General features: G+C 39.8%; 1 protein-coding gene across 1 annotated transcript in view; it reads left to right on the plus strand.

The window, feature by feature from the left end:
* The window catches only part of TRPC7 (transient receptor potential cation channel subfamily C member 7), a 112,069-nt gene that overhangs the window by 69,196 nt on the left and 27,209 nt on the right, over window positions 1–15,664 (plus strand). Inside the window, exon 4 of the mRNA XM_050905336.1 lies at window positions 10,627–10,791. Within this exon, the coding sequence (XP_050761293.1) occupies window positions 10,627–10,791 (165 nt within the window). The remainder of the gene's footprint in view (window positions 1–10,626; window positions 10,792–15,664) is intronic.

A 15,664-nucleotide genomic window follows, 5' to 3' on the forward strand; every position in this document is an offset into this window, starting at 1 on the left:
AGCTTCACAGAGCCCTTCGTATTTTCTGTTCCCATTTTTGTCTGTACTGCTATGCTCCTTTCTTGTCATCCTTTAATGTTGGCAGGGAGCTTATATGTTGACATTTACGTTTAGGTCTAAAGCTGTTGCTTCTCTGTAGGAGGTGACATTAATTCTCCTTCTTTCCCAACATCAGAATTATCCGTGCTGTATTCTTTTAATTGCAGATGTTGAGTACTCACCTCTGTTTTCTCAGCAGCTCAGTTCATAGCCATCACAAAGCCAGAGCACCTTTCTCTTTCACAAGTTTCAATTTAATTAACAGTAAGACACACAAATTGGGTTTAAAAAAAAAAGATTAATAAGAATTAAACAGAACACCAGATGGCTGTGTAAATCCTATTTAATAGAGAGCTGGAACAGGAACTTTTCTCATAACTGTATTATTAATTAACATATGGAGGATGCTCCGAACAGAATACTCATGGCTGCATTAGATGATAATTTTTCACTGCATTGGTCACGTGGCTCAGATACTCAAGGGCATGAGAAGTCCCAGCTCTCATCAACTGCTGCAACAACCTCTGCTTCCCATTCATTTGCTCAGAGGATGCGGTTTTACCCTGCACAATACCTTGTGCACGAAATGCCTTCCAGGGTCCTTCTCAGCATTGAATGGGGCCCCACCTGCAGCATTTCCACCCCACACAGGAGCCAGAGAAGGTTAGTCCCTGAATGGGCAAAAGAACCAGCCCTGCTCCTGCTGAGGAGACAACTCTGCCCCTCAAAATGTGCAGTAACAACTGACACTGTCCCAAACACAGGCTGGGGCAGAGCTCAGCTGGCACATCTTAGGAAGGTTAACTGCAAAAGCTTGGTGTTTGCAAGAGAAGCACAAGAAAATAAGCTGGAGAACAGAGGGTAGGAGAAGCTCAGGGACGACAAGTTCTGAAAGTCCTTTTGGAGAGCAAGGAGTATATGTGTGCCCCGGTGGGTAGCTACGGCTCTGCGAGCTCTGTGTGCTCTCAATTTGCAGTTATCCTGCAAATTCCTGCAATGCTGTGCCCTGGGGAGGGACCGCTGCAGGGGAAAGGTGGAGAGGGCACACTGGGGCACACCGCCTCGCACACAGCCTGTGCATTAGCCTTAACACAAACGGAAAACTACATTTCGGTAACCCAAATGAAATGTTTCAGCTCCACAGCTTTCAGAGCTGTGTAGGTCACAGAAAATCTCTCTTGCGGCTGTTTGTCCTTCTTTGGAACAAAATTAAGTTTAGGAATTTCCCATGGGACGAACATTGATCTTTTTGTACCCCAATCGTTGTAACATGCACAGATATGGCTTGAAGCAGGACAGGGTTATGTTTTACCGTCTAAATGTGAAGCCTCAAGGAGGAGAACTCCTCAAGAAAAAAGGCTTTCAGGAAGATGGCTTTTTGCTTTTGTTTCTGTAATCCCTGGTTAATTTTTTTTCACTCTTTAGATTCAGGAATATATAACTGAGGTCTTGTGGAGTCATTGATGGCTTGGACTGTGGTGGTGGGAAGCAAAGTGTCTCTCATTTTCATCACTGGACAACCAGTCGATATTGTACAAATGTAATTTAATATCTATGTGAACAGTAGAAACACTGTGGTCATTCTGGACTCTTAAGCTTATCCATATAATCTTTCTTTTTACATTTTTAATCGCATATTACAGATGTTTTGTCAGAGATTGGAAAGGGAAGGAGTTACTTCCCTTCCTCACAGAAAGTGTTTTTATGTCTCTGAGTATTTCATTAGCAAGGTTCCTTCCTCCCACTAAAATCTGTGGTTCTGATGATTTCCTTTTGCCCAGATGTTTTAATTTCTTTTCTTTTCCAAGATGAATCTCATTTTGTTATTTCCTGCCCATACATCCATCCTCTCAAGGCTTGAATGAATCATTTCTCCATCCTGAGCGGTGTTTGCAATATTCCTAATTTACTGTAACATGCAGACTTAATTATTTCATTTGCAAAGTGCCACAGAGTCTTAGATGTCCATCAAATATTGACAAGAGAGCACGGGAACACATCAAACTCATTGCATGGATGTCCATCACAGATGAAAGGACTTAAAATTACCTTTATTAATAATAAAATTCTCTTAGAAAAGAGCAATTAGTATGGTCTGCTATAAACCTGACCTTAGTTGCCCCCCGTTTTGGCTTCATCTATCTCCCCATAGGCAGTAGACCTGCTAATGTGCATTTTGGATGGAAAGTCAGATGGGGATGAGTACAACCCCTCAAAAAAATAATAAGATTCAGTATTTCAGGTTACTGAGGGTGTTTTCCTAAGTGGTGTTCAAATTCAGATGTCTGCATGGGTACTGACCCAGGGAGTGGTTCTCCTACATGAGATTCTTGTCACACACCTCTAGATGTCTACATTTGAGTATGTTTTTGGGACTCTATACCTCGTGGTGAGAGGAGTCTCATCCTATGAGTGAATCTTTCCGTCAGCTCTGCTGGGAGTGAAGCCATCTATGCTGGAGGCATCCGAGTTTGAGTACCAGCCCAGCCTTTCCTCACCATGTAGCCAAGGGAAAATAGTTTACTGACTCTCCTGGGGGAGGAAGAGGCTAAAGCATTTTAAATTTCTCTTTCTGTGCCCTCTGCAGTTGTTTTTTTTTAGATACAAAAGGGAGCTTGGGTTTTGGTAGCTTTTTATTGTGGTATGTTTTCAGATGAATAATTGAATAATAAGGATTTCCAAGTGGTTTTGATTCTGCACAGATATGAAAACCCTGGAATATTAGAGGCTGGGACTTCCAATTCATTTGCTTGTTTTCAGCTAAATAATTCAGTGATAAGATTTATTCATACATGTGAAAAGAGGAGAAACCAGACATTAGCAATAAATCTCTTCAGAAAACATGCAGCCCACTAGGATATGAAACTGAAGTTTTCTCAGGAGCCAACACCTTATTCACTACCCTATAGAAGAATGCTTAGCACAAAAAAGAGCCTCTATCCTTGTCTCAGGGAAGTGAAATTATAAAGAAACTTTAGGTAGAACAAGGTTTAAACTGAACCAATTAAAGAATTTGTGTAAACTCTACATTTTCTAGTTGCACACCTCAAATATATCAGACTTAATTTTATATTACTTGAATTGAAAATGTAACAGACCAACAAAAAAATCCCATTCCATTCCTTCCACTGCTAAGAGGATTATTAATTTTGTGTTTTCACTCAGCACTGGAGAGCATTTCTGTCAATGGGCGAATTGCATTTGAAATGGTCCTGGCAGTTTTATTTACCCCATTATTTTCATTTTCTATTAGACTGATTTGTTTTTATTGGGTTTTATGTTGTGCCCGTTTAACAATCTGGTGCCTGGTCAAATCCTGTTTCCATCCACGTTGCTCATTCTAACAGGACCACGCTGTCTCCTTTACAGAGCTGCACCACACGGGTGGTTTTGGGCAATTACACAAGCACTGGGCTGACCTTCACTGCCTTGGTTCTGTCTTCTTGTCACCTTTGCAAAGTGAGATCCCGATCCTGTTAATGTACTCACTGATTTAGCAGAGAGCAGAAGATCTGTCCCAAACATCACGCTTGCTTTTATAGAGCAGACGGAGGCACAGGAAAGGGCTGTGGTTGTAAACTGTAGCTATGCTAAGGTTTCAAGTGTTCAAAATCAGAATTTTGGATTAGATAACTCGGGTAACCAGGAAGTGGATCCAGATACTGGATTTCCATAGAACTGGGGAATATGTGAGTATCTTGGGATTTAATGCAACCAAGTATTTCCCCACTGCCAAATGGTTCTAATAAGAAAGATATTTTGGTTCAGAAAGGTGCATGTAAAAGGTTTTACGAAAGGTGTAATTTATTACTAAAACCGTAATAAATACTTCTGGGTTTATGCCTTAAAAGTAACTCAGAGAATGAGGTTGCACAATTTGTTGGGGTTTTTTTCCCTGATAATTCCAGCTCATCTGGGCTCTGCTTACAAATATAAACCTTTCCCTTTGCTACCAGGTTTATAAATGCTGATGTTAGTCTCCAGATATCAAGTCTGAATATTCACCAAGACTGTCATGAAGCTCATCTACGGGATAAGGAAGAACCTCATGAATATTTGTGTGATGCCATTAGACAGCCAAATGAACCCCAGGGACAGAGGGAAAGCTGCAGAAATCCTCAGGGCAGGGATGTTTCCTTGCTTCATGTTCTCTGTGTGTGTCTGCAGCAACTGCAATATCTCAGAGGACCTTTTCTCATGTAGTGTTTATTTTTATGCAATGGTTAGATCCCACTGAAACGAGTCTTGATCAGTTGAATTTTCTTTCATCCAAGTTGAACAGGTTCCATGAAATTCTTTTTCGCGTCTGGATGAAGGAATTTGGACCTGCCGATTTACTCTGCCTTGTAAGGTCACTCTGGTGCAAAGTGTTTTAAAAACTGGGCATGTGGCCATGGAGGATCTCTTTTGTGAAAAGGTCACAGTCTCACAGCATGGGTATTTGGATTGGAACTTTACTTACTATTTTTAATCCATAAATAATAGGGCAAGTAGTTTTCTATTTCTTTCTTAAACTTTCTACAGTTTTACTTGCACCTCTTATCAGGCACAACAGCAACCAGTGAGCCAAGTTCCAGCCATATTTACCCTCTGACAGCCTCATTTGTCATGGTTTAATAGCACAAGCACTTGCTAAAGGCAGATTTTTTTTCCACACTCTGAATCATGAAATAAATACATTATATCCCATCTGCTTCTGTTAAGGTGTCTCAGAATAGTTTCTTCAAAACAAAGGGCTCTTTGTTCACTTGGAGGTTCACAGAACAGAGTACAAGGTGAAGATAAGAAAAGGCATATGCATATGTTGGCCTTTTCCTGCGCTGTGTATTTCCTAGCAAGCTTCAGTAATTTCCACTGAGCTCTGTCATCTCCTGCTCTGCATTGGGTGAAATGACTCTGCAAGTAAGTGGGTCTTTTACTGGATCGAAAAACTCTTCCAACACGTTTTCAATTCTTTTTTTTTTCAAGTTTTTTTTATTTTCAACAAAAGTATGTTTCAGTTCAAGAAAAGTATTTTATTCAGTATAAATCCAGACTCTTTATTTAGGCTTCGAGTCTTAAAAATGCTTAAAATATCAAAGGAATCTTCAAAAGTGAAAAGTGGTTTAAAAGCAAAGAAACTATGTTTTGGTTTAAAAGCAAAGAAACTATGTTTTGGTTTAAAAGCAAAGAAATTATGTTTTGTTTTAATATTTTCATTGTCTTTTTTTTCTGTCATGTGCACGTGGGCATATGTTTACTCTTTAATTCATCTGATCCTCTTTGGCGAAATGGCAGTATATTTTTTACCCTTCAGGGGCAGAGCAGTAATATCCTGCTTCGATCTTTCCCTGAGTTTCTTCCACCCCTGCCAATGTTTGCCGATACTCCCACAGCATCTTCAGCAACCCACTGAAAAAGGATGATTTCCTATCTCCTTTGAGGAAGGTTTCACTGGGAGAAACACGACATTGCCTACACAGAAGCGGAGATGGGCAAGCCCAACTTTCCATCCCTCCCTGCCTCTGGTTTTGCTCAAGCACAGCGCCGCTGCCGAGCCAATGCCAACTCACCTTCCAGACCAGGACTGGCTTCGGTCCTGCTGGGAACACCAGCACGGCAAGCTCAGCTCAGGCTGTATTTGTCTGTGAGGTGTGTCACGAAGTCTTCTTAATAATACTTACGTACTTTCATCTTTTCAGAGCACAAAAGGTGTGTGGTTCAGATCCCACCCGGTTTTTCCAACGTACGGATCCCTGCAGGAGCACTGCTCCTGTGCTCCCTGGTGACATCCCCGGCAAAGTGGGAAAAGCCATGTATACAATCCACTTGATGCATCCCTCATTTTCCCTTGTAATTCAGAGGCACAAGGTGACGATTGACTCAAATGAGTCATCAAAATGGTTTCGGCATTTTCGCTGGGACCTCCGGCATTTGAAGCATCACGCACCCAAGCAGGGGTTCCTGTGAGCAGGTGCTGCAGCCTAAAACGTGTTAATCACTGTAGGCTTGCAGAAGCGATGAGCTACATCAAAAGACAAATGTTTAATAATGAACCCAGAAAGGTTGTTCAAAGGACGTGAACGCAGCTACACGATGGAAAGAAAAATGGCTCATCCCTGCCCCTGCCTCTTGACATTACCAATGTTCTCCTGAAAATCTATTTATGCAGCTCCTTTGCTAGCTCTCACTCACTGATTAAACACACCACCGCTTACCTGAATTGCAGCTTTTGTTTGCTGAGGTTTGCCAGCGTTTGTTATAAGGCTTACAGCAAAGGGGTGAGCTGGAGAGGACACGACAGGAGTAGCTCTGTGAAAGCAGGACATTAAAGTCAGAAGTTTGCATTGTTAGTTCTGACATGCAGGTTTTTAAAGTGTTTTCACTGGTTCACTGATGAGTTTTTCCTTCCTACCTCAGCCCCTGGCTATTTAACGTAGGGTGCATTAACAAAGCAAGATGATCCCGTCTGAGTGGTTGATTCTTTTGCCTCAGTGGGAGATTTCTGCACTCGTAAGGAAATTAGTATTATTTTAGTAATAAAAGAGATATCGTTTTTTTTCTGCATGATTAATTCCAATCATCTGAAGCTGACCTCTGCCTTTTACCTGTCTTGCCATAAGTTTCCTTATTTCTGTCGACAGCATTTTTCTGTGCAAGATAGATATCTTTTTCTTTCTTCACCTGGCTGTAGCTTATCTGTTATGTGTCACAGGACAAGAGAGATGCCCTTCAGGTAGGGACCATGGTGTGCTTTGGATAGGGGGTTTAAACAGTGCCTAACCACTGACAGCTTAGGCAACTGCCGTGCTAATACTGAACAGCAGAAGTGACCGGGGTCCTCATCACAGGCTCTTTCTCTGTCCAATATAATAGAAAATAAAAAATGAAAGTCTCTTTATTACAGTGTTCTCCATCAGAAGTAACTTCCTATACAGTTATAGAGATATAAAGGTACTTTATTGTCTGTATAGTGGAACTCATGCATTTTTGAACAAGTATGCTGAGGAAAAAATCTCACTCTGTCATGAGAGCTGTATACTGCTTTCCCACAATGCATATACGTGATAAGCTATGAGAAAGAGCTGTCATACAGCAAATTAAATAGCAATGTGGAAAAGATATCTTTCAATGTGGTATCCACAGTGGTCTCTAAAACATTCACTGTATTTCTGTGTGTAAAACAGTTCCTTTGGGCCCTTTCAATTCCCACTGAAGGCTTTGAGAGATTTTTTCCATATTCTAGACAAATATTCACCTCACTCCTTAATCCCCTGTAGCACAGAACAGTGGCTTTTGGAGGTGTCAATACTTTCGTCTGTCTTTCAGTGGCTCTCAAAAATGCCACTTTGGCAGCTTCATTATTTGAGCTGGCTCTTCAGATTGATGTGTGATTTTATTTTTTTTTTTTTTTTAGCCTCTTTCTAACTTAAAAAAATGTGTAACTGACAGGCTGGAAGGAAGTACAATTTTCTTCCAAAATCAGAGAGGTATGCATGGTATAAGGAAAAACCACTGCCATCTACTGGGGTCCCTGTGCCGTGGGACCAGAAAAGCTCCCACTGCGGTTTCTGAATGCAGAAGCATTGGAAAACATTTTGCTTGAGCTCCCAGATCCTGATGCATTACCTTTATCAGCTTGGAGGGGACTCACTCTGCCCATGAGATAAAGCACTTAATGCTTTTAAATGGCTCTTTTTGGACCCGTGCAATCCCCTCCACTGCCAGTGCTTCCATTTCAATCAGCGATATCCTGCCCTTCTGCACAGCTCCGGCCACACCGGTCTTGTTGTAACACTTTCTGCCTTTATCTTCTGGGATGCAGCACAGGAGCAGCCACAGTTTGCCCCTAAAAGCCTCCTAGCCTCATTTTCCAGTACTGAAGAAAGGAAAATAACATTTAATGGGAACTTTGAAAAAGCATTGCAGCATTTAGGCCTCCGAAATTCAATATACTATATCACCATTTTTCATTACACTTTGAAGCATTCTACCTTGAAGCTTTTGTCTCATACTCTGTTCTTCTCTGTGCCTATGACACTAAGCAAAACATTAGTGTAATCTTTAACTTGGTGTCAGTGCCCTTTCCCAGAGATGAAAGTTAAATGGCTCTGTAATGTCTCTGATGAGATCTAAGATCAATTTCTGAAATTTTGATAGACAGAGGGTTGGCATTGTCCAAGAGTCACTGGGTATTTCATTAATATCTGATGGAGCAAACATAATGAAGAACTTTACTGCTTGCTGTAAGCAAATAACAGATCAAAACTCATTCATGCTCTGATCTTTCTTATCCTGATCTTATTTTTCCCTCATTTTTGTAATAATCAGAGTAAGATGAACACCATCAAGGCTCTATGGCATGCTGCCAATCTTTATTGTCTTGTACAAAATAAATTGTTCCAATGAACTGGGTTTTAGGGCAATTCCTTCTCAGTTTTCCTATATTTGTATATTTTCATTGTAGCTGTTCCCAGACAGAGTGAAAAAATGAACAGATTAAAATGTCTGATGAATTCTCTGAAATGTCAACCAGCAAAAGTCTTTGACTGTCTCATTGCCAAGGACAACTGAATTCCTGTGAATCAATTCTCATAATGCAGTGAACAATTATAAGAGCTGTTGCTTTGGCCCTTCATCTCAGAAGCCTACACATCTACCAGTGTAATTTTCCTTTCCATGAGTTGCTACAATTGCTGTTGAATTCATCATATCTGAAAACAAAATTTATGAAGGGAATCAATTCTCTGTCTAGCTTCCTTCTACTTCACCTTTCTGTCCATTTATAGAAAGATAATAAGCCCTAGCAGCATTAGCACAAACACAAACACTGGCCATTAGGAAATGCCTCCTTGCAATACTGCTGTCATCACCTTAACCTTTAACTTTAAATGCTCAGAAGGACTAGGACTGATGATTTATAGATTATCTTTTTTGAAAGCTGTCTTTTTTTGAAAGCAGCTTAAAATAAAGCATATTAAAATGTTAATATTTCCAGGAAAAAATTCTAAAGACAACAGAGGTTAAAAGTACTTACCAAATTTCTTCACTCTGATTTATTCAGTGGAAGGGGTAAAGTCTTATTTTCTATTTTTTTCTTTTTAAGAAATGCAGGCCCCAAAGCCTAAATTCATCTGAAGAAGCACATTTTAAATAGCTGCTAATGTGCTGTTAAAGAAGGAAATGAGCTATTCCACAGCAATCCTAATTACTGTGCAACTGTATTTCATTCTGCACTAGCAATGAACCGATCATTTAAACTCACAGTAATGATTTTGTTATTATGCAAACATCTAGAAAAGAGGCCATTAAATTCCCAATTTGGTCATTGTTTCATAGATAGTGAAGACGAAAGCACAGGTAGAATTTTCTCTACTTTTCAGTCCCAATAAAACTACCGAGTACAGCTGAAATCCCCCCAGCTGGTTGCAGCTTAAAGGGCTGAAGCAGGGCAATGGGGCAGCTGCCAGACATGGTCCGTGTCCACCCTGCCAGGCAGGGGCAACAGCGGCCATGAAGCCCCCTAGTAGCCTCTGCTTTCCTCCTCTCTTTCTCTCTCTGCCCCCTTCATCCTCCCCCTCACCTCCAGAAGGTTCTGCTTTTTGAAATAGTGGAGGGTTTTACATTTCCCTCCTAAGAACATTTATTCAGCCACAAAACTCATAAATGAAACACTCAGTTCTGCTAATGTAATCAGCTACATTAGCAGCATATTTATTTTTCATCTTTTCTTTCAGTTATTTTGCCTTTTAGTTGTCTTCCTTTGTGATTAAAGATAGTCACATTCTAAATTCAATCACCCTGAAGAACAATATGAAATAAAAAAGTTTAATTTTTTGTTATAAAACTCTTCCGTGGGATCCAGTGGTGCAGTAATTTTACCATTAAGAAACTGCCCTTTTCAGTTGTCTGCTGCTTGCCTTTTCTTTTTCCTCTGAGAATAAACTCAAGAAGAATCTCAGTTACAGGCTATAAAACACATACCCTCTGTACCAGAGCACCACAGCTTTTCCTTCTGCTTTTAAATTTGTCTTTTTGTCCGATGAGTAAAGAATGAGCTGTCATTTTTTGAAAGGTACTCTGAGATAAAGCATTTAAAGCAGCAAAATACCAGCCAGACCTCTTATAGTTTACAGGAGAAGGAGAACCGTGCAGAATGGTTCACTTTGGGTCCGTATGCAGTGAATAGAACAACATAATATTAGTGCTGTGTTGAGCGACTATTTCAATGGCCTGTGTCTTTAGCAAGTTATCAGAGGCTTTTTTCAGCTTGACATCAAAGTGCCTCTCTGTTTCTTTTCTGAATCTCGGTGTAGACTGTCTTACCTCAAGAGGTAACTTGCCTACAGAGGCACTTGGCCTAGATGGTTTGCTTCTAACAAAACTTTTATCTAGAGAAGACAAGAAGCAGAACTGAAACATTTTCTGCCAGAACCTGGGGGTTTTGGGTGCCTGGTTTGCAGTCTTCTGTTTGTGACACCGTAAGCTATGTTGGACAGAAAAGACGTGCCCTGTCTTATTCCACTGGCAAGTTCAGCAGATTATTCACTGAAACCTCGTCCTCTTCAGGCAATGCTACTGATACTTCTATTTCTGTTTCTCTTACAGTTTGTTGCTCACCCCAACTGCCAGCAGCAATTGCTCACCATGTGGTACGAAAATCTCTCAGGCTTACGGCAGCAATCTATAGCTGTGAAGTTCTTGGCTGTCTTTGGGGTCTCCATTGGCCTGCCCTTCCTCGCCATAGCCTACTGGATCGCTCCCTGCAGCAAGGTACAAACTCATTAGGGTGCATGGTTTTTATGGTCATTTCTATCCAGGGCCTGGAATGAAGTCACATATTTTTCTGTAACGCCGCTGGGAAGTGATTCATGCTACCCTCTAAGATTGCCCCAGAGGAGAGCAAGCTTGAGGTGTTGCTTGATATACACAAATGGAGCTATTAAGCATGGTTTGAGGTTCATCTTTACAGGTAAAAAAGGTGGGGTGGTGGGGGAAGAGGGTGAGACAGTGGGTGACAAGAAAAGAATAGGAACAAGAAATGGATAGGAGATAACAACATGGGAGTGGGGTGAAGAAAGAATAGAAGAACCACCAAAATGGGAAATAACTAAAGGAGATTTTTGTTGCCCTTTTAGTTAACTCTTATGTTTAAACTCTTGTTCCTTTTATGTTCTTTTTGTTACAGTTTCCTCCCTTCTTCAGGGCTCCTTTCTTCCCTTCCCTTCTTCTTTCTGATCTTGTATTTTTAGTTAGTGGAGCATTATTACGGCACTTGTGCCTGAAACTCTGGCAAGCCCCAGGGGACTGCTTAGTGCTGCAGAGAAGACTAGACTTAATCATACAATCTTTATGGTTTTGAGGGAAAAGATGATGAAACTTGGAAAACTGCTGTGTATCTAAATATGGCTGTGCTATGTCTCACAGCATCAGATGGATCAGGAGAGTTTTGCCGAGACCTAGAGGTCAAAGGACCAGAGCCAACCATTAGCTTAGGCAAAAGCTTGAGTTGTTTGTGGAATGAAATCTGTAGTGAGGTTTCCATTCTGAAAGAGTCTGCTCAAACAAGTGGAGATAAATAGGTGCGTGGCTGAGTGATAAACAGCTTTTTCACTACTCTTGCCACAGAAGAAAGGGGTGGCAGGGGAGAAGATCATTTCACATTCAGCAATAGCCAGCAACATCATCCATTACAAGTTAGAGGTCTTCAGCAGGAGGCTTATCAGAGGTACTTAAATTTGATCAAAATGACCCCTGGCGCTGGTAATGTATTCAGTCTTGAAAGCATCTTCTTCCATTTCCTTTAAAAGCCAGTGAGGAATCCTTTCTAAATTTGTCAAGCCCAAGAAATTATTGATCCATGGATGGGTATTAAGGAAAGACTACATTTTGAAAAGATTTATGTTAGTGCAATCAGACAGACCTTTTGAAAACAGTCTTCCAGAACATCTGAGATAATAAAACATGTTTAAGTCTTGGTGTCCTCCAAAATATCTCCAAGAAAAGTACTTTCTCTTAGGGTAATTGAGAATGTAACTGCATTTTCTCAAGGTTTGTATCAACACAAAACCCCACAGCTTTTATGAATACTGGACAGGACTCCGGAGTTTCACATAGAGAAGTGCATGTGAAAGCTGGGCTGTGTAGCGGGTGGTTGCGGTTAGGTCGTAGAGGGAATTCATGTGTGGAATTACCACGTTGATTCTGTTATGTCAGAATTCAGTCTAGCAGGGATTTATGAAGCTGTTTAATTTCCTTTACTTCTGTTGAATGTGCTGGGAGTTGGCACACCAGCCAACAGCAACATTTGTGGTGTATTAGAATTACAGAGATTGCATTTGAATATAGCAGTAGGTGGGGAGAACAATTAGACTAGAAATAAGTGGAGAATTTAAATGAAAAGCTAAGGGGAAAAAAACTGCGGCAAAAAATTCAAAATAAATCAGTTTTACAGCAGAAATAAGAAATTATTGAGAAAGTTATTTGGTTTTAATTTCTTGAGGTAGGTGTATTAAAATTAAAAAAAAATGTAGGGAGGGGGACTTAACTTTTCATTGACTGTGATTTCATTACACTAAACCTTGCGTGCGTTCTCATTTTTCAATGTCCCTTTCTTTTCCCCCCACTTTGGATTGTGAAAAACTATACGTAACCTCCTATCATAAAGTCAAATTGAAAGTTATTTCAAGCAGGAATTGTCTTTTAATGCATGGGTTTGCATTGATCAGAACAATGTAGGCTTGATTTTTGATTGGGGCCTGTGATAGAAATAACTGAATAATGAACGCATTGTTCCCCAAGAATTGGTATGTCACCCAAAATCGTCGTTATTAGGTTCAAGGGCTGAGGGTTGACGCACGAGCCTTGTATCCTCTCATAGTGTTATTGCAGACAATTTTACATAGGCGGCCTATCCGCTGAAAGGATGGTGATGTTAACAGAAGATTTGCGTGTGATGCTCTGAGCAGCCCAGTTTTGTCCTGGTCAATTTTACAAGTGTTTTGTTTGGTTTTAAGTCATGGAAACAATCTTGATGTTACACAACTGGGTAATGAAATGATTTTTCCATAGTAACAATCAGCTAAGATATTTAATTTAAATCAAATAAAACCTGTCTTAAAAGACACATGGATGCCCAGGCATGAGTCAGGGACTCATTTCTGGACTAAGACAGTGAGAAAAATGAAGGAAATCTCTATAATGTGGAATACCGCTTATAGGAGCTGTCCTGACCAATACTACTGAGTATCACATTCTTAAGATGTATTGGTCAAATTCTGCAGTTTCACATAGGGTAATAGAGTAATTCATATCTCAAAATAATTCCTTCGCTGTCATATCTTAGCAAGGAATAGGTTTTCAAGCCTTTACTCCCTAACAGAAATTTTTCTTTAATAAAACTCTGCAGGGTTAGAATATACCATATCAAATACCACCCTTGAAAATCTGGTAAATAGTATTAACTGGAGTTTGCAGCTGAACTCTTAAGTCTTCTTTTGCATTCAGTTGCACAGAGCTGTCTTTATTAAAACCAATTTTAGCGTCAGTCATTCATTCACCTCTGGATGCACAAACTGTTGACAAGACCCACAGAGTGCAAGCCCATCCTATCCTGAAATATCTGTGTTGACTCATCCATCTCATGGAGGCCATGACTCTGAAATGAACTGTTGCTTTATATGTTGGTGTCCAAAACTTGTTTCACTGGTGATCAAAAGAGAAGATAAGAGACAGAATGGAAAAATTGCACAGTCTGCTGCCCAAAAATACAATGACAAGAGCAAGCGGGAATGTTTGGACTGTCTGCAGAACTTCAAGAAGTATTTTCTTTCTTCTCTGGTTGGTTGAAGTGCACATTCTAATATTACCACACTAGCAGAGATCATTTATACACAGCTCTCATTGCCTGGGTTGTTCTCTGGCTTTCATGTAGCCACGCTGGGGATTTATGGACTGTAGCTCCCACTGCGACAGAGTCAGCATCATTTAAGCACTGGAATTTAATGGTTCACTCCACCTAAAGCTATACCTGTACCTTTTTACTCTGGGTATTTTCCTCACCAGTTAAGCTACATAAAATTTCTACAATATTCTTCATGTTTCTGCTATGAGCATAATACTGAAAATAGCAATGGCTTTTTTCTTTATGATGTTTCTATCTTTATTTGTTCCTGTCTTTTGGAGTAGAGATTAATTTGCATTTGGAAAACTTTGTTTCAATATCACGTTTTAAATATTTTCATTTTGACATGACTGCATGCTTCATTATTTTCCTATAATACATATAGGATACTAAGTCATGAAATGAGCTGTTCTCTTAAGAATGAACCTTTGTATTCACACCCTGTCAGTGTTTCTGTCTTAACAGTGAAAGCCAGGCACTTCCCTGCAATCCCGATTTGATGAAAGGTGATATTTTGATTTTTAAAAGTAATTGAGAAATTGATACATCCAAGTAAATACACACCTTGAGTTTAACTGTATCATGTTGCTTGAAAAATATATCTTATTGTCATAAAGCATTAGCCTGACTGGAGGAACTGACACTTCATTGACTTTATACAGAATATTCTAGTCAATACTTTCACCTCCTGTAGCTCTTAGCTAAAAATCAGTTTTCTGAGAAGACATGAGAAGCATCAGCTCAAGAAAAAAATCGTAAGCTTTCCACAGTAATAAAGGGGATAAAATGCTGATGTAACACTGACTAAATGCAGACTTTTGTTAAATCAGTAGAGAACTAAGTGAAATTACCCACAGAATTCATTTGGTTCTGTAATACACAGGATTATTTCTCTGATAACCAAGGCTGTGCTACTTTAAACTCAGGTCTCTTCTTTTTAAGTTTCTATAGACAGCCGAAAAAGTCTAATTATTTGGAGAGAATTCATGGTTCAATAGACAGTGCTTTTTCTCTTTTAGTGAATTCAGGGTAGAAATAAGTCTTGCACAGGTTGCAAATGCACTTTCTTAAAACTTTGTTGGTAAGGCCCCATATGCCTGTAGTTGTTGTCCCACTTTACTCTTGCAATTTGAGCTCTCCAAGACAGGTCATATGAGGAAAACATCTGAGATTACTACTGTATGGGACATTATTCAAACATAACCCGTCACCCCATCAGCTCTGTACTGGAAATACAAGTTCTGCTATAAAGTGTAAATCTACCCAACACCAGCCACAAAAAGCTGTTGAGAACTAACACTACGCCAAGGTTTACAGCAGAGGAGTGAACCAGCATCACAAGTGTTAGGATTGGTTTTAACACACTTCATTTACTCCTACATCTGCCATAACATTCCTAGACAAGATTAAAGAAACTTGGGGTTTGATTCAGTGCAATACCTACCCACTTAAACACATCCTTATTGACCTCAGAAAAAAGCAAGCATGTTAATAAGGGCTCTGGGATGGAGTAGATTTTTTTCTTTTTCTTTATTGGAAAGTCTTTCTGGTATTTAGAAACAGGCAAATTTTCCAATAGGATTTACTATTCTGTCAACTTCATAGAAGATTTATTTGACATTTTAAAAATTCAGAGAAGAAAAAGAAATAAGAACCGGAATCATAAGGCTTCCTTTAAATTTCTGCTAAACCTAAAGAGCCCTGCTTTTAAAATATTTCCTGCTCTGCAATCACCAGAGACCC

Source organism: Gymnogyps californianus, chromosome 14 (genome assembly GCF_018139145.2).
Source record: "Gymnogyps californianus isolate 813 chromosome 14, ASM1813914v2, whole genome shotgun sequence".
In the NCBI taxonomy this organism is placed as follows: domain Eukaryota; kingdom Metazoa; phylum Chordata; class Aves; order Accipitriformes; family Cathartidae; genus Gymnogyps; species Gymnogyps californianus.